Source organism: Ranitomeya imitator, chromosome 1 (genome assembly GCF_032444005.1).
Source record: "Ranitomeya imitator isolate aRanImi1 chromosome 1, aRanImi1.pri, whole genome shotgun sequence".
Classification (NCBI taxonomy): Eukaryota; Metazoa; Chordata; class Amphibia; order Anura; family Dendrobatidae; genus Ranitomeya; species Ranitomeya imitator.
The window spans coordinates 298826288-298853909 of NC_091282.1; the positions used below are offsets into that span (position 1 = coordinate 298826288).

The following is a 27622-nucleotide window of genomic DNA, read 5'->3' on the forward strand; positions in this document are numbered from 1 at the left end:
TTGTTGCCACCAACAACAGAGTGTGTAACATTGTGCCTGATTTTCGTTGTGGTCTCACCCACCTGTAAAGGGGTAGCTAAATCATACTGAAGTTATAGCTCACCGTGTAAGTTGTGTGACAGCAACAAATACCGTTAGTTTGGTAACGTTTTTAAAACAATAAGGAAGTCTGGTGGAAGAGGTCGTGGCCGGGGGCGTTCATTGTCAGCTGGTAATGAGGGTAGTGGTAGTGGTGGAGCATCAGGTGGTCGTGGGAAAAAAAATATTGCACCTAAGTCTGGAGCTGTGGAGCCAGGTTCGTCGTCTGGCTACACAAGGCCTCGAACGCTCCCTTTTCTGGGAGTAGGAAAACCGCTTTTAAAGCCGGAGCAGCAAGAGCAAGTTTTGGCTTATCTTGCTGACTCAGCCTCTAGCTCTTTTGCCTCCTCTCGTGAAACTGGTAAAAGTAAAAGCAGCGCGTCGTTAGTGGATGTTCACGGTCAGGGACAAGTCGCTTCCTTGTCCTCTTCAGCAAAAACAACAACAGAGAAGAATGCAGCAGGCGACACAACGGGTTACTCCATGGAGCTCTTTACACATACCGTCCCTGGCTTAGAAAGTGAAGCAGTTAACAGTCCATGCCCATTACAAGTTGAATCTGACATGGAGTGCACTGATGCACAGCAACAGCCAGACTACTATGCTGGTCCTTTGACTCAGACCACAACATTGCCCTCGCAGGGTGCTGATCAAGAATCAGACCCTGATGAGACTATGTTGCCCCATCACGAATGCTATACCACCGACTGACACGGTGACACAGACGAAGTTGCACACGAGCTACAAGAAGAGGTAATAGATGACCCAGTTCTTGACCCCGATTGGCAGCCATTGGGGGAACAGGGTGCAGGCGGCAGCAGTTCTGAAGCGGAGGAGGAGGGGCCGCAGCAGGCATCAACATCGCAACAGGTTCCATCTGCCGGGCCCGTATCTTGCCCAAAACGCGTGGCAAAGTCAAAACCTGTTGGAGGACAGCGTGGCCATCCGGTTAAAGCTCAGTCTGCAATGCCTGAAAAGGTATCCGATGCTAGAAAGAGTGCAGTCTGGCATTTTTTTAAACAACATCCAATTGATCAGCGCAAAGTCATCTGTCAAAAATGTTCAACTACCTTAAGCAGAGGGCAGAATCTGAAAAGTCTCAATACAAGTTGCATGCATAGACATTTAACCACCATGCATTTGCAAGCTTGGACTAACTACCAAACGTCCCTTAAGGTTGTAGCACCCTCGGCCAATGAAGCTAGTCATCAACGCAACATCCCTTCCGGCAGTGTAGGGCCACCATTTTCTGCACCACCTGCAGTATCTGTGCAGGTTTCTTTGCCAGGCCAAAGCAGTCAGGGTCAGGGAATCACCAGTTTCGTAGTAGGAAACACTGCATCTAGGGCACCGGCGGCAACAATACCATCTCCCACCGTCTCTCAGTCTGCCATGTCCACCGGCACCCCCGCTAGTTCCACGATCTCCAGCTCTCCAGTCCAGCTCACCCTACATGAGACTATGGTTAGAAAAAGGAAGTACTTAGCCTCGCATCCGCGTACACAGGGTTTGAACGCCCACATAGCTAGACTAATCTCGTTAGAGATGATGCCCTACCGGTTAGTTGAAAGCGAAGCTTTCAAAGCCCTGATGGACTACGCTGTACCACGCTACGAGCTACCCAGTCGACACTTTTTTTCCAGAAAAGCCATCCCAGCCCTCCACCAGCATGTTAAAGAGCGCATCGTCCATGCACTCAGGCAATCTGTGAGCACAAAGGTGCACCTGACAACAGATGCATGGACCAGTAGGCATGGCCAGGGACGTTACGTGTCCATCACGGCACACTGGGTAAATGTGGTGGATGCAGGGTCCACAGGGGACAGCAAGTTTGGGACAATTCTGCCTAGCCCACGGTCTAGGAAACAGTTGGCTGTAGCCGTTCGCACCCCCTCCTCCTCCTCCTCGTCCTCCTGCAGAAGCGAGACCTCGTCCACAGACCGCAGTCGCACAACCACTCCATCCGCAGCTGCCACTGTTGCACACCAGGTCTCCCATTATGGGGCAGCTACTGGCAAACGTCAGCAGGCTGTATTGGCTATGAAGTGTTTGGGCGACAACAGACACACCGCTGAAGTTCTGTCCGAGTTCTTGCAGAAAGAAACGCAGTCGTGGCTGGGCACTGTAGATCTTGAGGCAGGCAAGGTAGTGAGTGATAACGGAAGGAATTTCATGGCTGCCATCTCCCTTTCCCAACTGAAACACATTCCTTGCCTGGCTCACACCTTAAACCTGGTGGTGCAGTGCTTCCTGAAAAGTTATCCGGGGTTATCCGACCTGCTCCTCAAAGTGCGTGGACTTTGCTCACATATCCGCCGTTCGCCCGTACACTCCAGCCGTATGCAGACCTATCAGCGTTCTTTGAACCTTCCCCAGCATCGCCTAATCATAGACGTTGCAACAAGGTGGAACTCAACACTGCACATGCTTCAGAGACTGTGTGAACAGAGGCGGGCTGTTATGTTTTTGTGGGAGGATACACATACACGGGCAGGCAGTAGGATGGCAGACATGGAGTTGTCAGGTGTGCAGTGGTCGAAGATTCAAGACATGTGTCAAGTCCTTCAGTGTTTTGAGGAATGCACACGGCTGGTTAGTGCAGACAACGCCATAATAAGCATGAGCATCCCCCTAATGTGTCTGCTGATGCAAAGTTTGACGCACATAAAGGATCAGGCGTCTGCAGCTGAGGAAGAGGAAAGCCTTGATGACAGTCAGCCATTGTCTGGCCAGGGCAGTGTACAGGACGAGGTAGCGGGCGAACAGGAGGAGGAGGACGAGGAGGATGATGGGGATGATTATATTTTTAATGAGGAAGCTTTTCCGGGGCCAGTGGAAATTGTTGGCGCGGCAAGGCCGGGTTCTGGTTTTTGGAGGGACACAAGTGACGTGGATTTGCCTGAAACTGCCCCTCAACCAAGCACAACCACAGATTTGAGAACTGGAACTTTGGGCCACATGGCGGATTATGCCTTACGTATCCTCACGCATAACAAAAATGATGAACGATGACGATTACTGGTTGGCCTGCCTCCTTGATCCTCGCTATAAAGGCAAATTGCAAAATATAATGCCACATGAGAACTTGGAACTAATATTAGCAACCAAACAATCAACTCTTATTGACCGTTTGCTTCTGGCATTCCCTGCACACAGCGCCCGTGATCGTTCTAACACGAGCTGCAGGGGCCAGCAGACCAGAGGTGTTAGAGGGGCAGAAATCAGAAGTGGCGTTGGCCAGAGGGGTTTTCTGACCAGGTTGTGGAGTGATTTTGCTATGACCGCAGACAGGACAGGTACTGCAGCATCAATTCAAAGTGACAGGAGACAACATTTGTCCAGTATGGTTACTAACTATTTTTCATCCCTTATCGACGTTCTCCCTCAACCGTCATTCCCATTTGATTACTGGGCATCAAAATTAGACACCTGGCCAGAATTGGCAGAATATGCATTGCAGGAGCTTGCTTGCCCGGCAGCTAGTGTCCTATCAGAAAGAGTATTCAGTGCTGCAGGTTCAATACTAACAGAAAAAAGGACTCGTCTGGCTACCCAAAATGTAGATGATCTAACCTTCATTAAAATGAACCACAACTGGATTTCGAAATCTTTTGCCCCACCTTGCCCGGCTGACACCTAGCTTTCCTATGTAAAGGTCTTGCCTGTGGACTATTCTGAACGACTTTTCCAATCTCGTAATTTGCAGCACCTGATTGTCCAGCATCCGACATGTTAACACCTCCCTAAATGGCCAAAGTCCCCACACGGGGCCGTGGTATCGCCACTTGGCGCCAGCACCCGTGAGAGTACTGTTTGTCTGAAGAGGTGGGTGTGCCCGCTTTTGGTCGACGGCACTGCCACTAGGTCCCTCATAGTACAATAAAGTGTCTGGCGGTGGTGGTGCGCACCCAACGTCAGACACACCGTTGTAATATGAGGGGCCCTGGGCCTGTACCGCCGGCCACAAGACAGTCCCCCCCCCAGGTCAAACAGTGCTCTACGACTTGCAAAATTTTCTCTCACAGCTCCACCAATGTTTAGTCTATGCGCTGACATCCTTCAATGCCTGGCACTGTCAATACCATTGTATTGACATTTTTCTTATGTTAGGCCTTCGAAGCCTGTCTGCGGTCACTCCTTCCACTAGGCCTCCACTGACCTGTCTACTGCTGCCCGTGTTCCCCTGGAACCAATTTTAAATTGCCTACAGCCAGCCCAATTTATTATGTTAGGGCTTCGAAGCCTGTGTGCGGTCCCTCCTTCCACTAGGCCTCCACTGACCTGTCTACTGCCGCACGTGTTCCCCTGGAACCAATTTTAAATTGCCTACAGCCCAATTTTTGTTATGTTAGGCCTTCGAAGCCTGTCTGCGGCCCGTTCTTTCCACTACTACTACACTGACCTGGCTACTGCCGCCCGTGTTCCCCTGGAACCAATTTTAAATTGCCTACAGCCAGCCCAATTTATTATGTTAGGGCTTCGAAGCCTGTCTGCGGTCCCTCCTTCCACTAGGCCTCCACTGACCTGTCTACTGCTGCCCGTGTTCCCCTGGAACCAATTTTAAATTGCCTACAGCCAGCCCAATTTATTATGTTAGGGCTTCGAAGCCTGTCTGCGGTCCCTCCTTCCACTAGGCCTCCACTGACCTGTCTACTGCCGCCCGTGTTCCCCTGGAACCAATTTTAAATTGCCTACAGCCAGCCCAATTTATTATGTTAGGGCTTCGAAGCCTGTCTGCGGTCCCTCCTTCCACTAGGACTCCACTGACCTGTCTACTGCTGCCCATGTTCCCCTGGAACCAATTTTAAATTGCCTACAGCAAGCCCAATTTATTATGTTAGGGCTTCGAAGCCTGTCTGCGGTCCCTCCTTCCACTAGGCCTCCACTGACCTGTCTACTGCCGCCCGTGTTCCCCTGGAACCAATTTTAAATTGCCTACAGCCAGCCCAATTTATTATGTTAGGGCTTCGAAGCCTGTCTGCGGTCCCTCCTTCCACTAGGCCTCCACTGACCTGTCTACTGCTGCCCGTGTTCCCCTGGAACCAATTTTAAATTGCCTACAGCCAGCCCAATTTATTATGTTAGGGCTTCGAAGCCTGTCTGCGGTCCCTCCTTCCACTAGGCCTCCACTGACCTGTCTACTGCTGCCCGTGTTCCCCTGGAACCAATTTTAAATTGCCTACAGCCAGCCCAATTTATTATGTTAGGGCTTCGAAGCCTGTCTGCGGTCCCTCCTTCCACTAGGCCTCCACTGACCTGTCTACTGCCGCCCGTGTTCCCCTGGAACCAATTTTAAATTGCCTACAGCCAGCCCAATTTATTATGTTAGGGCTTCGAAGCCTGTCTGCGGTCCCTCCTTCCACTAGGCCTCCACTGACCTGTCTACTGCTTTCCGTGTTCCCCTGGAACCAATTGTAAATTGCCTACATCCCAATTTTTGTTATGTTAGGCCTTCGAAGCCTGTCTGCGGCCCGTTCTTTCCACTACTACTACACTGACCAGGCCACTGCTGCCCGTGTTCCCCTGGAACCAATTTTAAATTGCCTACAGCCAGCCCAATTTATTATGTTAGGCCTTCAAAGCCTGTCTGCGGTCCCTCCTTCCACTAGGCCTCCACTGACCTGTCTACTGCTGCCCGCGTACCCCTTGAACCAACATCAGAAAATATAAAAATAAGTATTTTGCTTATAAAAAAGAAAATACTGGAGAGATATCAAATGCAGACATTTTAACATTAAAAACAAACACATACAACAAAAATCTGGTACAGTACTAAAAATGGCCACCAGCTACAATAACTTTCTCCTGCAAGTAGTTAACTGAAAGTTTTTTTCAATTTAAAACACAGATATGGCATCCACCGAGTGTTGTCCTGTCGCGTCTTCTTTATATTATTGCGAAGAAGATGCAAAACAATGAAAATAATAAAATCATTATTTACCAAAAAAATAGAGTAAGTCAAAACCACATTGCAAATAAACATTCATTACAAATAAAGAAGCAGGGCGCGTCCGAGGGTGAGTATATACCTAATAAGAATATAATCACCCTCGGACGCGCCCTGCTTCTTTCCGACAGCCTTCCTTCCTAAGAATCAGCCCTTCCGTGGTGTAGAGAGAGGGTGTGTTACACTCCAAGGTGTTCCCCAGGCTGCCTTTCCTGAGCTTCGATCTTCATGCTCTCGTTTAGTAGTTGTCGGAAAGTAGGCTGCATTAGGCCTACAAATTGGGTATGGGGTGGAGAGAGATGGTGTGTTACACTCCAAGGTGTTCCCCAGGTTTCCTTGCCATTGCTTCGGTCTTCCGACTCTCGTTTAGTAGTTGTAGAAAACTACACTGCATTAGGCCTACAAAATGGGTATCGGGTGGAGAGAGATGGTATGTTACACTCCAAGGTGTTCCCCAGGTTTCCTTGCCATTGCTTCGGTCTTCCGACTCTCGTTTAGTAGTTGTAGAAAACTACACTGCATTAGGCCTACAAAATGGGTATCGGGTGGAGAGAGATGGTGTGTTACACTCCAAGGTGTTCCCCAGGTTTCCTTGCCATTGCTTCGGTCTTCCGACTCTCGTTTAGTAGTTGTAGAAAACTACACTGCATTAGGCCTACAAAATGGGTATCGGGTGGAGAGAGATGGTGTGTTACACTCCAAGGTGTTCCGCAGGTTTCCTTGCCATTGCTTCGGTCTTCCGACTCTCGTTTAGTAGTTGTAGAAAACTACACTGCATTAGGCCTACAAAATGGGTATCGGGTGGAGAGAGATGGTGTGTTACACTCCAAGGTGTTCCCCAGGTTTCCTTGTCATTGCTTCGGTCTTCAGACTCTCGTTTAGTAGTTGTAGAAAACTACACTGCATTAGGCCTACAAAATGGGTATCGGGTGGAGAGAGATGGTGTGTTACACTCCAAGGTGTTCCCCAGGTTTCCTTGCCATTGCTTCGGTCTTCCGACTCTCGTTTAGTAGTTGTAGAAAACTACACTGCATTAGGCCTACAAAATGGGTATGGGGTGGAGAGAGATGGTGTGTTCCACTCCAAGGTGTTCTCCAGGTTGCCTTTCCTGAGCTTCTATCTTCAGGCTCTCGTTAAATTGTGGTTAAATGGAACAACTGCATTTGGCGTACTAGTTGGTTTGGGGCCTACTAACAGTGTCTGCCGCTCCTTGCTGTTCTCCTGGTTTCCTGTCCTGAAATTCCGTTTTCAGGCGCTCGTTAAGTAGTTGTTAATGTTAGACTGCATTTGGCCTACTAGTTGGGTTGGGGCCTACTATCGGTGTCTGACACTCCTTGCTGTTCTCCTCCACTGAACAAAGCTGTGCCGCCTGTTTACTACGGTTGCCAATTTTGAACTGCATTTCGACTACTTACTGATTTGGGCCTACTCTCTGTGTCAGCCTCTCATTCCAGTTGTCCTCCACTGCAATGCACCCTGGTTATTCCTGTGTTACCAATTTTGAACTGCATTTAGCCAACTTTATTCTTTGGGCCTATATCTGTGTTTCCTCCTCATCCTGCCCATTGCCCAGCCAGTGATAGATGAGTCTGCTGGTACATTGAGCCATAACGCAACATTCCCCGTGCACGCTACACAACAACATTGTGACCCTGCTGAAAGTCAGGTTGCTCTTCCCGCATACCATACCACCTTACACGGGGACAAAGAGGAAGGTGCAGATGAAAGTGCAGGTTCCTTCATCAGGTGGGGGGAGGAATACTAGTTGGCGACGTCACTGGCACAGGGCCTCTCATAGTACGCAAAAGTGTTGCTGCCGGTGGGAGGCGCCCCCGCCGTGCAAACACACCGCTGTACTTTGAGGGGCCCTGTGCCAGTGCCAATGCCAACGAGTGGGCCCCCCCTGCTTGCTCAGGTTCACAGCACTTGCAAAGTTGAAATACTTACCTCTCCCTGCTCCACTGCCGTGACGTGGTCCAGATTTCCTGGGCCCACTAATTACTTGAACCAGCCCTACCCACCACAACTTTAGCCAAATGACCCCCAATTTCAAATGCCTTCCAATTATTATAAGGTAAATTACGCTTGACAAGCTTCATTAAGAAGAATGGATGGTTTTGACATTAAAATGGGCACTCTAGGTGTTTTCCTGGCCCCCACTCACTGCCGACTATGCTGCCCCATTGACTTGCATTGGGTTTCGTGTTTCGGTCGATCCCGACTTTACGTCATAATCGGCCGATTTCACTCGACCCGACTTTTGAGATAGTCGGGTTTCGCGAAACCCGGCTCGACTCTAAAAAGGTCAAGGTCGCTCAACTCTAGTCGAGAGGGCCGTCTTCTCCTTAGCGCTCTGGGACATGGGGATCTGCTAGTACCCCTTTGTCACATCGAGGGTTGTGATGTACCTTGCTGGTCCCAGTCACTCAATGAGTTCATCCACACTTGGCATCGGGTACGCATCAAAACGGGACACCTCATCGAGCTTGCGTTAGTCGTTACAAAACTGCTATTTGCCAATGGGCAAAATCAAGAAGTGGCTGGTCAAGTCCCATCGTCCTCGCAAGTATTTGGTAATAAAGCCAGGTCCAAATGGAATTGTATTCTACTGCACATTTGTGGCAATATTGTTTTTAGGGCACAAAACTTTTTTCATGCTTGGGCTGATCACAGTATCCTGTGGCATACTGGTGGTCCAATCTGACCCTGGAGGAGGTAAAAATATACCTCTGAGATTAAAGAATATATAGTTATAAGACAAGAACATCTGCTTGTGATGTTACTTTTGCTGACCTGGGGTATGTACCAGGTTTTCTTTGCTCTTAAAGGGAACCTGTCACCTGAATTTGGCGGGACTGGTTTTAGGTCATATGGGCGGAGTTTTCGGGTGTTTGATTCACCCTTTCCTTACCCGCTGGCTGCATGTTGGCTGCAATATTGGATTGAAGTTCATTCTCTGTCCTCCATAGTACATGCCTGCACAAGGCAAGATTGCTTTGCGCAGGTGTGTACTATGGAGGACAGAGAATGAACTTCAATCCAATATTGCAGCCAGCATGCAGCCAGCGGGTAAGGAAAGGGTGAATCAAACACCTGAAAACTCCGCCCATATGACCCAAAACCAGTCCCGCCAAATTCAGGTGACAGAGTCCCTTTAACATTGAAAACAATTATATCTCAAATAGATCACAAATTATCACTCTGTTATAACCCTAAGGCAATAAAGTGATGGTATAAATACATGTCAAACAACTCCTTCACCTTATGAAGCTGCAGAAGTATAATTGTAATAAATATATTTAGATAGATGATTTTATGTAGCTCCTTAAAAAAACAATTGTCTGAAATAACAGTGACTATAGAGTTCACAAAGACGTGCATTATAGCTGTCTATGTGACAAATAGTGCTCTATTGAGAGAGATTACATTCATTAGCAGAAAGAATAGATGTAGATATTACCAAATATAGAGGTTCGGGTTATTCTATTATAACTAAGAGTGTGTATTGATTGTGCAGATACAAGCTAGGGCAGGCCCATGGATCATCTCGCATTCTTAGGCCTTTGTTGGATGTCTGTACACTGGAGCCGCAGCATGTCCTATTAACCTTGAGGCACAGAAAAAAATCAAGCTTTTGCCAGCTCAACTGCCCCATGAAGCTACATACCCTAGAGCACAATATTTCAAACATTGCAAGAGAGGGGCATTGACAGACAGGTAGCAGTCATACGGAACACAAGGTTCACAGGGACAGGCAGATTTTTGGATGATAAAGCAATTATAGCTTCCCTTAGATTTTTAGCCTAATAATCATATGTGTATACCATATATAAGTGTGTCAAGGCAGGTGTGGAAAAAATCCCACATAGTAAGAATGCTTTGAAGAATAGAATTGTTAATAGTTTATTTATAACAATTAAAAAAAATGCAAAGTGAATGAAGAAAAGAGAGATCTAAAGCAAATTAATATTTGTTGTGACCACACTTCACCTTCAAAACAGCATTAGTTCCTCTAGGTATTGTCACAGGGTTATTGCGATAGTGTGGAGCCAGAAGACCGCAGCATCTGATTGCTCCTACTCTGGCTCTGATTAGAAGCACTTCCCCTTCATTTTAAATGTGTTTATTTCTTCTGGCAGAGCAGGGGTTAATCGGCCATCTTGGAAATCCCTGTACTCACAGCTGGGTTCGGTTAGCCACTCCTTTCCCCTTTATAATCTGGGCTCTGTTACAAATCCTTGTCAGAGCAAGCATATGCTGCATGGCTAATGGAGGGAGAGGAGTACATATGAGAAGGAGAGTTGAAGGAGTTATTAGTGACTGTTGCTTGGTTTGTATGCCTGGTAATTCCTTATCATTCTCTATTTTGGTTTATTCTCCTACCTTCACACCCGGGTGCATTCCTCTGTTTTATGTGAGTGAATATTTTCTATACCTGGAGTTTTCTGTTAAACCTCGTCTGTGTTGCCTTTTTTGTTGGATTGGTGTACTACGGTGTACAGTAGCGCTCCCTCTTCCCTGGGTGAGGAAAGAGAACAGACTGAGGGCTAACTCAGGAGATAAGGCAAGTCCTGAGGCCCCTGCATCTTCGCCATCTGAAGTATCCAGGGGAGCATGGCAAGCATGTTAGGGACAGTGTTGTGAATTCTGTGGCAGAGCTCCCTCCTGTGGTCACAAGTGGTACTTCGGCTGATTCTCTCTGTGAGCTTCTGTTGGTGGAGGGAAGTGGTACTGCGGCTTCTGAGTTTCCTCCCTCAGGTGATCTGGTGAGGTCGTTAGGTGCTTCTCTACTTAACTCCACCTAATGCTTTGATCCTGGCTTCCTGTCAATGTTCCAGTGTTGGACTTGCTTTTTCCTGGATCATTCCTGTGGCCTGCTGCTCTGCATAGCTAAGTTCTTCTTTGCTATTTGTTTGCTATTTTTTCTGTCCAGCTTGTCTATTTTGTTGCTGGAAGCTCTGGGACGCAAAGGGTGTACCTCCGTGCCGTTAGTTCGGTACGGAGGGTCTTTTTGCCCCCTTTGCGTGGTTTTCTTTAGGGTTTTGTGTAGACCGCAAAGTTACCTTTTCTATCCTCGATCTGTTAAGAAAGTCGGGCCTCACTTTGCTGAATCTATTTCATCTCTACGTTTGTCTGTTCATCTTAACTCACAGTCATTATATGTGGGGGGCTGCCTTTTCCTTTGGGGTATTTCTCTGAGGCAAGGTAGGCTTATTTTCTATCTTCAGGCTAGTTAGTTTCTCAGGCTGTGCCGAGTTGCCTAGGCAGAGTTAGGCGCAATCCACGGCTGCCTCTAGTGTTGTTTGGAGAGGATTAGGGATTGCGGTCTGCAGAGTTCCCACGTCTCAGAGCTCGTTCTATGATTTTGGGTTATTGTCAGATCACTGTATGTGCTCTGACCGCTATGTCCATTGTAGTACTGAATTGCCTTTCATAACAGTACAGGAAGCCCAAAGTACTAATGATTCTCAATAGAGGGAAAAAAGAAGTTCTGAGACCATTTTTTTTTCTTTGCACTGTGTTTTGCCTTTTTTTTCCCCTAGACATTTGGGTGGTTCAGTACACAGGTGTAGCGATGGACATTAGAAGTCTGTCTTCATCTGTGGATCAGCTCTCGGCAAGAGTACAAAAGATTCAAGACACTATTGATCAGAAAGCTATGTTGGAACCAAGAATTCCTATTCCTGATTTGTTTTTTGGAGATAGAACTAAGTTTCTGAGTTTCAAAAATAATTGTAAATTATTTCTGGCCTTGAAACCTCGCTCCTCTGGTGATCCAGTTCAACAGGTTTTGATTGTTATTTCTTTTTTGCGCGGCGACCCTCAGGACTGGGCATTTTCTCTTGCGCCAGGAGATCCTGCATTGAGTAATATCGATGCGTTTTTCCTGGCGCTCGGATTGCTGTACGATGAACCTAATTCAGTGGATCAGGCAGAGAAAAATTTGCTGGCTCTTTGTCAGGGTCAGGATGAGATAGAGGTATATTGTCAGAAATTTAGAAAGTGGTCCGTGCTCACTCAATGGAATGAATCTGCGCTGGCAGCTATGTTCAGAAAGGGTCTCTCTGAAGCCCTTAAGGATGTCATGGTGGGATTTCCTATGCCTGCTGGTTTGAATGAGTCTATGTCTTTGGCCATTCAGATCGGTCGACGCTTGCGTGAGCGTAAATCTGTGCACCATTTGGCGGTATTACCTGAGCTTAAACCTGAGCCTATGCAGTGCGATAGGACTTTGACCAGAGTTAAACGGCAAGAACACAGACGTCTGAATGGGCTGTGTTTCTACTGTGGTGATTCCACTCATGCTATCTCTGATTGTCCTAAGCACACTAAGCGGTTCGCTAGGTCTGCCACCATTGGTACGGTACAGTCAAAATTTCTTCTGTCCGTTACCTTGATCTGCTCTTTGTCATCGTATTCTGTCATGGCATTTGTGGATTCAGGCGCTGCCCTGAATTTGATGGACTTGGAGTATGCTAAGCGTTGTGGGTTTCTCTTAGAGCCCTTGCAGTGTCCTATTCCATTGAGAGGAATTGATGCCACGCCTTTGGCCAAGAATAAGCCTCAATACTGGACCCAGCTGACCATGTGCATGGCTCCTGCACATCAGGAGGTTATTCGCTTTCTGGTGTTGCATAATCTGCATGATGTGGTCGTGTTGGGGTTGCCATGGCTACAAGCCCATAATCCAGTATTAGATTGGAAATCCATGTCGGTGTCCAGCTGGGGTTGTCAGGGGGTACATGGTGATGTTCCATTTCTGTCAATTTCGTCATCCACCCCTTCTGAGGTTCCAGAGTTCTTGTCTGATTACCGGGATGTATTTGATGAGCCCAAGTCCGATGCCCTACCTCCGCATAGGGATTGTGATTGTGCTATCAATTTGATTCCTGGTAGTAAATTCCCAAAAGGTCGACTGTTTAATTTATCCGTGCCTGAGCACGCCGCTATGCGCAGTTATGTGAAGGAATCCCTGGAGAAGGGGCATATTCGCCCTTCATCGTCACCATTAGGAGCAGGGTTCTTTTTTGTAGCCAAGAAGGATGGTTTGCTGAGACCTTGTATAGATTACCGCCTTCTAAATAAGATCACGGTTAAATTTCAGTACACCTTGCCATTGTTATCTGATTTGTTTGCTCGGATTAAGGGGGCTAGTTGGTTCACCAAGATAGATCTTCGTGGTGCGTATAATCTGGTGCGAATCAGGCGAGGAGATGAATGGAAAACTGCATTTAATACGCCCGAGGGTCATTTTGAGTATCTAGTGATGCCATTCGGACTTGCCAATGCTCCATCAGTGTTTCAGTCCTTTATGCATGACATCTTCCGAGAGTACCTGGATAAATTCCTGATTGTGTACTTGGATGACATTTTGATCTTCTCGGATGATTGGGAGTCTCATGTGAAGCAGGTCAGAACAGTTTTTCAGGTCCTGCGTGCTAATTCTTTGTTTGTGAAGGGATCAAAGTGTCTCTTTGGTGTGCAGAAGGTTTCATTTTTGGGGTTCATCTTTTCCCCTTCTACTATCGAGATGGATCCTGTTAAGGTCCAAGCCATCCATGATTGGACTCAGCCGACATCTCTGAAAAGTCTGCAAAAGTTCCTGGGCTTTGCTAATTTTTATCGTCGCTTCATCTGCAATTTTTCTAGTATTGCCAAACCATTGACCGATTTGACCAAGAAGGGTGCTGATTTGGTCAATTTGTCTTCTGCTGCTGTGGAAGCTTTTCAAGACTTGAAGCGTCGTTTTTCTTCTGCCCCTGTGTTGTGTCAACCAGATGTTTCTCTTCCGTTCCAGGTCGAGGTTGATGCTTCTGAGATTGGAGCAGGGGCTGTTTTGTCGCAGAGAGGTTCTGATTGCTCAGTGATGAAACCATGCGCTTTTTTTTCCAGGAAGTTTTCGCCTGCTGAGCGAAATTATGATGGGGGCAACCGAGAGTTGCTGGCCATGAAGTGGGCATTCGAGGAGTGGCGTCATTGGCTTGAAGGAGCTAAGCATCGCGTGGTGGTATTGACTGATCATAAGAACTTGACTTATCTTGAGTCTGCTAAGCGGTTGAATCCTAGACAGGCTCGTTGGTCGCTGTTTTTTGCCCGTTTTGACTTTGTGATTTCGTACCTTCCGGGCTCTAAAAATGTGAAGGCGGATGTTCTGTCTAGGAGTTTTGTGCCCGACTCTCCGGGTTTGTCTGAGCCGGCGGGTATCCTCAAGGAAGGAGTAATTGTGTCTGCCATCTCCCCTGATTTGCGGCGGGTGCTGCAAAAATTTCAGGCTAATAAACCTGATCGTTGTCCAGCGGAGAGACTGTTTGTCCCTGATAGGTGGACCAATAAAGTTATCTCTGAGGTTCATTGTTCGGTGTTGGCTGGTCATCCTGGAATCTTTGGTACCAGAGAGTTGGTGGCTAGATCCTTTTGGTGGCCGTCTCTGTCGCGGGATGTGCGTGTTTTTGTGCAGTCCTGTGGGATTTGTGCTCGGGCTAAGCCCTGCTGTTCTCGTGCCAGTGGGTTGCTTTTGCCCTTGCCGGTCCCGAAGAGGCCTTGGACACATATCTCTATGGATTTTATTTCTGATCTTCCCGTTTCTCAAAAGATGTCAGTCATTTGGGTGGTCTGTGATCGCTTTTCTAAGATGGTCCATCTGGTACCCTTGTCTAAATTGCCTTCCTCCTCTGATTTGGTGCCATTGTTCTTCCAGCATGTCCTTTTGTGCTAGGATGGGCATTGACTTGTCTTTTTCCTCGGCTTTCCATCCTCAGACTAATGGCCAGACCGAACGAACCAATCAGACCTTGGAAACATCTGAGATGCTTTGTTTCTGCCGATCACGATGACTGGGTGTCCTTTTTGCCTTTTGGCTGAGTTCGCCCTTAATAATCGGGCCAGCTCGGCTACCTTGGTTTCGCCATTTTTCTGCAATTCTGGGTTCCATCCTCGTTTCTCTTCAGGACAGGTTGAGTCTTCGGACTGTCCTGGTGTGGATACTGTGGTGGACAGGTTGCAGCAGATTTGGACTCATGTAGTGGACAATTTGACCTTGTCCCAGGAGAAGGCTCAACGTTTCGCTAATCGCAGACGCCGTGTGGGTCCCCGACTTCGTGTTGGGGATCTGGTTTGGTTATCTTCTCGTCATATTCCTATGAAGGTTTCCTCTCCTAAGTTTAAACCTTGTTTCATTGGTCCGTATAGGATTTCTGAGGTTCTTAATCCTGTGTCTTTTCGTCTGACCCTTCCAGATTCTTTTTCCATACATAACGTATTCCATAGGTCATTGTTGCGGAGATACGTGGCACCTATGGTTCCATCTGTTGATCCTCCTGCCCCGGTGTTGGTGGAGGGGGAATTGGAGTATATTGTGGAGAAGATTTTGGATTCTCGTGTTTCTAGACGGAAACTCCAGTATCTGGTTAAATGGAAGGGTTATGCTCAGGAAGATAATTCCTGGGTTTTTGCCTCTGATGTCCATGCTCCCGATCTTGTTTGTGCCTTTCATGTGGCTCATCCTGGTCGGCCTGGGGGCTCTGGTGAGGGTTCGGTGACCCCTCCTCAAGGGGGGGGTACTGTTGTGAATTCTGTGGCAGAGCTCCCTCCTGTGGTCACAAGTGGTACTTCGGCTGATTCTCTCTGTGAGCTTCTGTTGGTGGAGGGAAGTGGTACTGCGGCTTCTGAGTTTCCTCCCTCAGGTGATCTGGTGAGGTCGTTAGGTGCTTCTCTACTTAACTTCACCTAATGCTTTGATCCTGGCTTCCTGTCAATGTTCCAGTGTTGGACTTGCTTTTTCCTGGATCATTCCTGTGGCCTGCTGCTCTGCATAGCTAAGTTCTTCTTTGCTATTTGTTTGCTATTTTTTCTGTCCAGCTTGTCTATTTTGTTGCTGGAAGCTCTGGGACGCAAAGGGTGTACCTCCGTGCCGTTAGTTCGGTACGGAGGGTCTTTTTGCCCCCTTTGCGTGGTTTTCTTTAGGGTTTTGTGTAGACCGCAAAGTTACCTTTTCTATCCTCGATCTGTTAAGAAAGTCGGGCCTCACTTTGCTGAATCTATTTCATCTCTACGTTTGTCTGTTCATCTTAACTCACAGTCATTATATGTGGGGGGCTGCCTTTTCCTTTGGTGTATTTCTCTGAGGCAAGGTAGGCTTATTTTCTATCTTCAGGCTAGTTAGTTTCTCAGGCTGTGCCGAGTTGCCTAGGCAGAGTTAGGCGCAATCCACGGCTGCCTCTAGTGTTGTTTGGAGAGGATTAGGGATTGCGGTCTGCAGAGTTCCCACGTCTCAGAGCTCGTTCTATGATTTTGGGTTATTGTCAGATCACTGTATGTGCTCTGACCGCTATGTCCCTTGTAGTACTGAATTGCCTTTCATAACAGGACAGGGAAGGAGCTCCTGGTCCTGGGTCACACGACAGCTGTCTCATGACAGGTATACTTGCATATTTTGTCAGACATTTTTTTGGATTATGTTGAGGTGTGTGAGTAATTAATTATTCCAGACGTGATAATGATCATTTTTTTCATATGAAGATTGAAACACAGTCACTAACTGAAGCAGTAATGTCTGTGTAGAATGCTTAAAACTGGATGAAGAACAGCCAATCTCTATTACAAAGGTCAAACTGTGGAAGTCAGTTTCATGTCATATCATAGGAAGACGGAGTACAGAAAACACAGAAAGTGGTTATATTGCATAAGCTCTATTGAAGAAGCACCGAGAAATGGAAAATGTTGAGGTCCATAGACGCAGTAGTTGACCAAGGAAACTTACCTGAGAAGATGAAAAATAAATCATGCTTCATTTCAATTCATAAGAAGGCTTGCAATGCCGTCAGTTCAGAACGAACAGCAACATTTGGACACAGCTACATCCATCTACTGTTCAGAGAAGTTTGGTCAGAAGTTGTCTTGATCGAAGAATTGCAGCCAAAAAACATACTTTCATCATGGAAACAAGGTCAAGTGACTCAACTATGTACAAAAACATAGGAACTGGGGTGCAGGAAAATGTCAGCAGGTGCTCTGGACTTATGAGTCAAAATTTCAAATTGCTATAACAAAAGGCTATTTGTCCTCCCAAGGGCTGGAGAGTAGTACAATAATGAGTGTCTGCAGGCAACTGTGAAGCATGGTGGAAGTTCCTTATGTATGGGGCTGCATTTCATCAAATGGAGTTGGAATTTGGTCAAGATTAATGGTGTCCTAAATGTTAAGAAATAAGGGAGATACGTACTTATCCATCATGCAGGTGTCTAATTGTTTCCATATTTATTCTGCAGCAAGACAATGGCCCCAAATATTCAGCAAACGTTATTAAGAACTATCTTCGGTGTGAAGAAGAACAAGGAGCCCTGGAATTGATACTGGAAATGATGCAGCCTCCAGAGAGCCAGATTACAACATCATTAAGTCTGGGATTACATGAAGAGACAAAAAAATGCATAACTCCACATCCACAGAAAATCTGTGGCTAGTAACAGGCAGAAAAACACATCCAGCTACTGGAATACCACATAGTCAAAATAATTCATAAATAAAGGTAATCCATAGTCAGATTATTAGGACCATAAAGGACCCACTGAAGTCAAATAGAAACACACCACAGTGCGGAACAGTGGAAAAATGTCCAAACAACATAACAAATACTGTATATATAATGCAACAAAGTTTATTAAATAGTACAAAAGGTAATAAACAGAGACAGGGCTAAAAAGGCAGTGAACCAAGCCACAGCACGCATGGTAGGAGACCGCATAGAGTGTCCAAATAACACAACAATGAAAGCATGACCATTATTAATAGCATCAATACAAATGTGAATATCCTGCTTCTAGTAACATACCTAGGGCGTGTGATCAGGGCACATGCAATCTCCCGCCCTCCCTGACGCGCGTTTCGGAAGAAAAACTTCCTTCTTCAGGGGGTGTGTCGCAAAGAACACCAGGGGAAGATTTATAAGGAGCACTTCCGGAAATACTTGTGCGCGTCAGTCGGCGAAGAAGCTAGTCCCGCCCCCATCCTGACGCGGCCACTACAGCCGACGCAAGAACACATGGGGCCCCATGTGACTAATACGTCAGACAGAGGGCGGCGCCGGAGAGGATGCAGGACACAGCAGACAGGCGCGCACTTGCCGGCGGCCATTTTTAAAAAGGGAAAATGGCCAGAAGTGTAAATGCTGAGCATATGTGTGAAAGATCACCAGCATATATAGACTTATACAATAATATATGTGATGTGACTATCTGTGGCTAGTACGCCAAGAAGTTTGGAACAACCTCCCTGCTCTGCTGAGTTCTTTCAAAAACTGTGTGCAAGCGTACATAGAAGAAATGATGATGTTTCGAATGCAAAGGGTGGTCACACCAAATATTAACTTGATTTAGATTTCTTTTTGGTTCATTAACTTTCCATTTTGTTCAGTGATAAAATTAAACTATTAAAACGTCTATTTTTAAAGACTTTCTTTTTAGCCTCATTTTTCTTTCACTCGGGCCTATATCTTTTGCACAGTATTGTATATAGATTGATGCTTGCATATTTTTTGTATGTGATTTGGGTGTATTGTGCATACAGCTACAGAAAGTGGTAAGTTAAAGATTATATTTATATTATACATTTCTATTATTTCTTTTACAGGTTTAAAGTACTGGGTATTTGATGGAAAATTACAAGCCACAGGCCCTTTCCAGATATCCGATCTTGGATTATCTGTGCCTGATGTTCAAGCAGCACTTTTGTGGGGCACTAACAAGAGTAAGAAAACATACTTATTTAGAGGAGCAGAATATTGGCGATTCAATACTGAGACACGACGGATAGAAAATAGACACTCGAGAAGCATGAGTGATTGGAGAGGAGTGCCCACAAGCATAGATGCTGTCTTCCAGGATGAACATGGTGAGAATATACTATTTCTGTAAAAAAGGGCATTGGCCATAATTTCTATAGCATTATGCACTGGAATTCATCTTAAAGGGAATCTGTCAGCATAGTTTCACACCTGCAACTATGTATATTGCATGTAGGTTTTTCACATACAAGTCCAACAATACCGTTACATAGCCAATCCGGTCCTCCATAAATGAAAAATCAGCATTTGAAATTATATGCGAATGGATATTGTAGATCTGAAGCCTCTGTCACTCCAGCTCTATTTCTTGCACTTCATTACCTCCTCCTTCTTGACTGATGATTTCTTTGCGTGAAGTCACACAGCACTGAGGCTCTCAATTAGGCAGGAAGAGGTGGTACTGGGAGGGGAATAGAGCTGAGTGACAGAGTCTTCAGTTCTACCACAGTCCTTCATCCTCATTTACATATCTATTCATATTCTGATTTCTCAGTAGCTGAGGAATGGATTATCCATGTAAGTGATTATAAATAGTTTGTGGTTGGTGAAATCCTGCTGACAGGTTCAGTTTTCCTTTAAAATCAGGCACAGCAACATATTATAAGCTATATCGAGTTACAATAGTATTGGAATACTCATAAAATAATTTTTAAGACCCCCATACATAATAAATAGTTTTCAAACACGTCATCTTCTGCGGGTTCCTAGTTCTCTCACAGCAATTGAATATGAACAGCTGATTTTTTTCTTCTCCCAGTAAATAAGACGCCAAAGCTGTGTGGCAGCAATTGTTGGGAAAAATAGGTGTCAGCAGAGCCGGTTTTAGACAAAGTGAAGCCCTGGGCAAAAGTTTAAATTGGGGCCCTTTTGCTCACATACTCCACATCACACAGAAGCTTTTCTGTTGTATTTACATGTGCTGAGTTCAGGCCGCTAAACGAGTGTAATCGACAATATTGAAGTCGTTCGATGCTTGTTTCCCGGCCTATTTACACCGGCTAAAGGAAGAATGATGGGCACAGAATGATCACTAGTAAAACAATTTGTCCCCATACAGTATCATGTTATGAACAGTATGTCTGCAGGTCACACTGGACAATGTGCTGATGAGAACAATGATTTTTTTTCCGGCATAAACAATCCAATCACTCAAGGAATAGGCAGCATTTTGCTTGTTTAGTATAATACACCCCATAGTCCTCCACATAGTATAATGCACCCCATAGTCTTCCATATAGTATAATGTGCCCCATAGTCCTCCATATAGTTTAATGTGCTCCATATCCCTCCATATACTTTATTACACTCCCCATAGTCCTCAATATAGTATAATAGTCCTTCATATTGTATAATGCAGCCCCCATAGTCTTCCATATAGTACAATGCACTCCTCATTGTATAATGCGCCCCATAGTCCTTCATATAGTATATTGCAATCCCCATAGTCCTCGATACAGTATAACGCAGGTCCCATATAGTATATATAGTATAATGCACTCCTCATGGTCCTTGATAGAGTACAATGCAGCCCCATATAGTATAATGCAACTCTTGGTCCTCAATAGAGTATAATGCAGCCCCCCTCATCGAGTATAATGCAGGCCCCTTCAGAGTATAATGCAGCCCACTTCAGAGTATAATGCAGCGCCTCCTCATAGAGTATAATGTATCACCCCTCACAGAGTATAATGCAGCCCCGTCAGAGTACAATGCAGCACCCTCTCATAGAGTACAATGCAGTGCCCCCCATAGAGTATAATGCAGCGCCCCCTCATAGAGTTTAATACAGTGCCCCCTCATAAAGTATAATGCAGCCCCTCATAGAGTATAATTCAGCCCCTCCTCAGAGTATACTGCAGCACCCCCTCAGAGTATAATACAGCCCTCCCACACACACACACAGTATAATGCACCATCCCCCTACACACACACAGTATAATGCAGCCCCCTTACACACAGACAGTATAATGCAGTCTACTCCCACACAGTATAATGCAGACCCCCCACACACAGACATACAATATAATGCCGCTTACACACACACAGTAGTGCAGCCCCACAGTCAGGCAGTATTACACACCGTATAATGCAAAAACACACACACAATACTTACCTCTCCCAGTTCCACACTGCTCTGGCTTCTGCAGCTCATCTCAACAGCAATACTGCTGGCAGAGCGTGGCTCACAATGACGTGACATCATCGCACACCCGCTGAGCCAGAAGCAGAGGGGGAGTGATGGAAGAGGGAGCGTCATCATGCAAGTGGAGGTGGAGCGACAATCGAGCCCCTTTTTCTTATGTGCCCCATAGCGGCCACATAGTGTGCCGCTATTAGCGCACACCACTAGCTGGGGGCTCCTGGGAGAGCAAAGGCCCTAGGCAGCTGCATAGTTTGCCTGCCCCTTACACCAGCCCTGGTCGTCAGAATAAATGGATGGCAGCAACACACTTTCAGACTTGTGTTCAAAACTAGAGAGCGTTTTCTGTTTCAGCTTGCCATCAGTTTGATGTGAAGGGGTCTGGCTGACTGGTTCATGTCGCTAAATCTGCTAATTAATATGCCTGACTTGGTCATTATGAGAAGAAAAGTGGCTTGGCTATTCAGATTAGCCTTCCATCCCATGCAGGAAATTCTCTTCTGTGTTGAGCATTAGCAGTAAGCAGAGCTGTCTGAACCCAGAAACACACCAATATCTATATTTGATAATACAACCATAATAGTTATGTTTATCCTTGTTTTTAATAATAATATGGAAACCTAACTGGACAATCATTTTAAACAATTGGCACTATTTTACAGTGATTATTGCTAATATTCCAACTCTAAAAAATGTATCATAGTAATAACTATTACTTCATTGCTATTGTTGCTATTATGGACCAAATAAGGTATTTTGGTGTTTTAGGCCAATAAGGAAAATTATGCCCTCAAGTATAAAAACAGCTGTAAATTATAGTGATTATATCATTTTTAGAGGAGAGGTTAATTAAAACATCACTGGTTACCTAAAGAGGTAAAATGGTAAATGGGATAATTTCTCAAATCAAGTACTTTTTTAGCTGTGGTATGATAAGACCATGTTCCTGCACGGTCAGACACGGCCATTACACAGTACACAGCAGGGGCACATGATTATCTCAGCACAGGAATATTTTTTGCACATCTAATTGTGGAAATTATTATTATTCCAAGATCTATTGATTAAAATGTACTTTGGTCATGGGACAACCCCTTAGAGGACCTGTACAGATGTGTTCATATGATCATTTGACCATCTCTTTGAGGGTCCTTCTACAATAAATAGCCCTGCATACATTTGGGATGATTACACATAACAGTTTCATAATGGATTTGTGCCCCCAGTGAGAAATATTTATTCACACTCAACTTTACCGTGTTTGCTTGTAGGTTTTGCTTATTTCCTGCGGGGTCGATATTATTGGAAGTTTGATCCTGTACAAGTTCGTGTGCAGGAGGGTTATCCCCGCCTGATCAGTCAAGATTTCTTCAACTGCCCTGCATCATCATCATCATCTGCCAACTCGTTATGATGAAACCAACTGCACTTAACCCTTTCTTTCAATACATACATGTATTCGTGCAGAGCACTGACATAAGCCAAATGTATTTGCGAAGAGCGCTGACTTAAGACAAGCCCATGTTTCTTAATGGACTGCAGAGAGTAAAGCAAAGAACAGTATTTGCTGTCGCACCAACCAATTGTGTTTCTTGTTGGACTGACTTATAAAGCAATGTGATTTAACTCCAGGTCCAGAGTAAGGCATATTGTAACCCTACCATGTGCTTTTATGGAAAAAAAAATACGTTATTGCCTTGCTACAAGTCATGTGATGGATTGCCAGGAAGCTTAGACTGCATGTGTGTGCGAGATAAAAGGGACTCAGGAAACCGAATCCGAAAAACGAAACATCAATTTTTTATTTTAGTCTTTTTCTTAGGGTTCGGTTGTGATTTCACAGCATCAGAGCTACCAACATCTAGAAGTACTGTAACAATTTTATTTCGACACGAAGAACGAATATTATTATATTATTTTGAAGAACCACAAAATTCCCCATATCTGCAACTCAAAATCTATGTTTAACTCATTACACTTTGCTGACATTGACTATATTAACACAGTGTGCAACACTTATCTAGAGAGACGTTTTCTCTATCTTTTATTTAATGTATGTATCTGTACAGAAACAGTGCTGGACACTGATCAAGAAGGGTTTGTGGCACACGTTTTCTAATTATTCTCACTATCTGATCCCACAATGTCCTTTTAACATTTCTACTTACAACATTTTGTAACAAACTAAAACTGCCTTATGATTTGTCCAGTACAAAATCATATAAGTTTCATGCAATGTTGAATTTCCAAGTTATTATTCCACAGGCAAAATACAGGTAAGTTCTTTTGGGACTGCTGAATTTATCTGTGGATTTGCACAATTTTTATGAGTGGATTTTGCCTGCAGATTTTACCTGTGGATTTACAAATCTAACCTACGTGCTGCAGATATACTAAAGTGTAACCATTGTTTTAATTTCTATTTAAAAAAAAAATGAATACTACACATTAAAATAAGCAACTTTGTAATATATTTTATCAGAGAAATCTACTTCTTTCTCTGCCAGGACAGATCATTCATTTCATAAATGTTCAATTCATGAGTAAAATCTGTATTTAGTGAAGGCAGGCAGATATTTCATTACTGAGATGGGAGATGGCCGTTAGAACTGATCAAATTCTATGTAGTGGGGAGGCAGTGAAGGGGAAGAAAGAGGAGCTAGAGGCAGAGCTCCTTCCGTCCTCCGGTCTACATAGAATCTTATCAGAACAGACAGAAAAAATGGACGTAACAGCTTAGATGGAAATAAAATCTGTATAGAGACATCTACCATGAGTAATAATGGCATATACGTCCTAAACAGTGAATGGCAGACCATTCGGAGATGTAAAGAACCAAAGAAACCACTGGGCATGGATCAAAAGAAGGATTGGTGATGGGACAAGATGACACAATAAAATACCTTTATTGAAAAGTGGGTGGCAAAAGTTGGCACTGTGTGCAAGAGTGCCCGCACAATTACAACGATGAGTTTAAAAAGATGACAAACTGTGTACAAGATTCAATTAATACAAAAGAAGGGGGACCACAGAGAACATGATAGCAATCAGATTTCATAGTGCTTAATAGGTTAAAGTTCAAAACAATACTATTCCCATAAAGGGTTAGCCTATATGTGACAAAATACACAGTGATGCATACATTTAGCCCATAATATAATGCCGTAAGTCAATCACCTGAATTGAAATAAAAAATAATCATATGGTTGTCCCCGGTTCAAAGTGCGGCACGTGTGGCACACACCCCGTGCGCCGCATTTTGAACCGGCGACCACTACTAGACCACCACCAGGTAATGCCTATTAATTTTATTTATACTTATATCATCCTCTCCATATAGATTAGGTGGTACATATGTCTCTCCTTATGTTTGCTTCCTATTTTATTTAGGAGATTGACCGATGACAGTACATCATGGACTAATTTACGCATCTCTATAGGATTAGTATCATCCTGCATTACTCTGTAGCTATATAGCCTGTATTGTGCCTACGCTCTGTATGCCTCTAATATTATTTTGCATTACTTTGCACGTGCCCCATATGTCTCTCCATATGATTGTTTTTTATTTCAATTCAGGTGATTGACTTAGGGCATTATATTATGGGCTAAATTTATGCATCACTGTGTATTTTGTGACATATAGGCTAACCCTTTATGGGAATAGTATTGTTTTGCACTTTAAAATCTGATTGCTATCATGTTCTCTGTGGTCCCCCTTCTTTTGTATTAATTGTATTAATTGTATCTTGTACACAGTTTGTCGTCTTTTTTAATCTCATCATTGTAATTGTGCGGGCACTCTTGCACATGTGCGAAGTTTTGCCACCCACTTTTCAATAAAGGTATTTTATTCTATCACCTTGTCCCATCACCAATTCTTCTTTTGATCCATTCCCAGAAGATTCTTTGCTTCTTTATAGAATCTTATCAGTAGCAAGTGTTTTCTATCTCAGCAACGTGTACAGAATTTACCTGTGAATTGAGAATTTTAAAATGAATGAACAGTCAAGGAGAAGAAAGAAACAGATTGCTCTGATAAGATACATTACAAAGTTTTCTTGTGTTCATGTCTAATTTTGATTGTTTAAATAAAAATTAAAACTGCATTTACCATTTAAATATAGAACTTCACCTGTGGATTTAAAAATCTGCAACATGTAATTTTGGGGGGAAATTTCCCTCTCCTTTTTATGTAGCTGGGTGAAATCCACTGAGATTTACTTTGAAAAAAGCATGAAACACGTAGATTTTGCTACAGATGTGGCATTGAATTTGAAGCAAAATTTGCTGAGTGGTGTGGACCTATTCTACATGTCAAAGTTGTTGTGGCACTTGTAGGGATTTGTGAATGTTTCAGCCCTATAAGTACATTTTTATCAGTGGTTGACAAGATGATTGTTATAGTCTCAAATGCAACCCCAAGCAACAAGGTGCTATATACACAGATCTTTCAAGGGTAGTTCAAGGGAAGAACAGAACACAGATGAAGCAATGATAGAACGTAAGAGAGGATATTAGCTTTCAAATTAAAAGGTAAGAGACTACAAACAGGCTGCAAAGAGAGTAATGGGGGTCTAAAGGTGAATGAAGATTGGAGCCTAACACTTTTTTTTTATCTCAAGGTAACCACTAATATATTTAAAAATCATTGTTTTCATGTCAAAAGGTATCCAAAGCCTTTAAAGCTATTCTTTTTTCACTTCACCGCTGGAGCTGTATCATTAAAGTATGTTCTCTACATTAAAATACTAACCTGACGCTGTCTTCTGCTCTTCCCGACGCCTCTCCGGCCCCAAGCCGCCGAGTTGTGACAGCAGCTCCTTACTGACCAGAAGTCAGAGATAACTGTTATTAGATCTTGATGTAAGTTTATGACACCCTTGTTCTGGCCTCATTCTCCCTTTCGTAGACTTACATTGAGTAGTGACTTCCGGGTCGCCCAGCTATCTGTGGAGCGATCCAACAGGTCACAACCTGCAGAAAACCCACCATAGCGGCACCAAGACAAGAAGAAGACAGAAGCTGGTAATTTTTGACTAGGGTCAAGGAACGTACATTAATAATATCACTCCAGCAGTGAAATTAAAAAAATGCCAGCGTGTGCTTTACAGAAATTGTTTCATAAAGACAACCCTTATGCATATTCATTAGTAGGGCATGTGCATAACAGAGGAGAGGCCAGAAAGGAAAGTTGCTCCGTTTTGTCACACGTTCATTTGTTCCATCAGGGCTTACTTCCAAACCTCCCGCTAAACGGGATTCTGACGTATGCGACAATGGGGCCATTGACAATAATGGTGCCGACAGAGTGAACATGCGCTATGAGGTGCATCATTTTCGGGTGTATACGCTTACTGAAGGTGGAAATCCCCCTACTTATGGCAGACACCCAGACAGTCTACTACATCTGAGTGTCCACCTCCAGTAGGTGTATATTCCCACGAATGATGCACGGCAGAGGGCACGTTCACTTTCTAAGCACCATTACAGGAAATGACCCCATTGGCGCTTGCGCCTTAATTCCGTGTTACGAGGGATTCGGACGTTTTAAGAAACGCAATGTGAGAGCAGGCTTACTCAGAACACTCTGTAGCTGCGGAAGAGAAAATTCTTAGCTGGCCACAGCTTTCATTGGAAAAATCATCTGCTTGTGAAGGGTGCCAGGAGTGGACCCTGTGGCAGTTAGCTGACCACCATGGTGCCTACATTTTGAAAGACTGTTGTATCTGATGAGACAGTGCCTTTGGTGTTAGTGTGACTACAGTACTGTCATTACTATCTTGACAGTGTTTGTACAGCCTCCAAGTATTAACACACTCTGTATTTTTTTTTAAGTGATCAGATAGCTTTTTATGATACTGAAACATGGAATTAAAGTGTTATTTTATCTGGTGTTTGTTTTACGCAGTCCTGGGCTCTATTCCTAGCAACTTGGTTAGGAAGCATGCAGAACAAACATCTATGGCAAACTCAGGTATTGGAAATGTAGCCAATTATCAATGTTTACCGATATGACTACTGTAATTGTTATTGTCACTACAGTTATGCTTCGTAATAATAATTTGTAACAATAATTATCACAGTATTGAGACTCACATGTACAATATCAATAACATAACTCAACTGCTGCCCTAGATTTCTAGTTTTGAAGGACAATTTATAGGACACAGCAACTACTTCTCCTACACAAAGTAAAACTGTTTTGCGATAGGCTGACTTTAAAGGAATTTCTTAGAAAATACTTGTATTACCTGTTAATGGGATATGTCATAACTATGAGAAGGCCCTAATTAGCTTGTTCCATGGGTAGTGAGAGATTCCAGATGGCGAAGTTATGATTCTGGTTTTACTTGTAGTGAGTTCTTTCTTTAAAGGGGTTTCCTAGGAATACAGTATATTGTAAAAATGTGTCACGAATCGTTAAGAAATTTTGTATTGTGCACTCCATCAAAATTGTTGTCAACATTGACGTCAACCTCATTGTCCGCCTTTAGACATCAATGTAACACCACCAGTGCTGTTGAAATAGTGGTGGACATAGAACGTGACATCAATAATGTTGACGTAATCATTGTGGTAGTCATTAAGGAGACGCAAATCATGTGAAATGTAC

General features: G+C 44.3%; 1 protein-coding gene across 1 annotated transcript in view; it reads left to right on the top strand.

Moving 5' to 3' along the window:
* Positions 1–23870, top strand: part of MMP11 (matrix metallopeptidase 11) — a 62989-nt gene extending 39119 nt beyond the window's left edge. Inside the window, exons 7-8 of the mRNA XM_069745414.1 lie at positions 18653–18913; positions 22278–23870. Coding sequence (XP_069601515.1) covers positions 18653–18913; positions 22278–22420 — 404 coding nt within the window. The 3' untranslated portion in view covers positions 22421–23870. The remainder of the gene's footprint in view (positions 1–18652; positions 18914–22277) is intronic.
* Positions 23871–27622: the final 3752 nt, after the last annotated feature.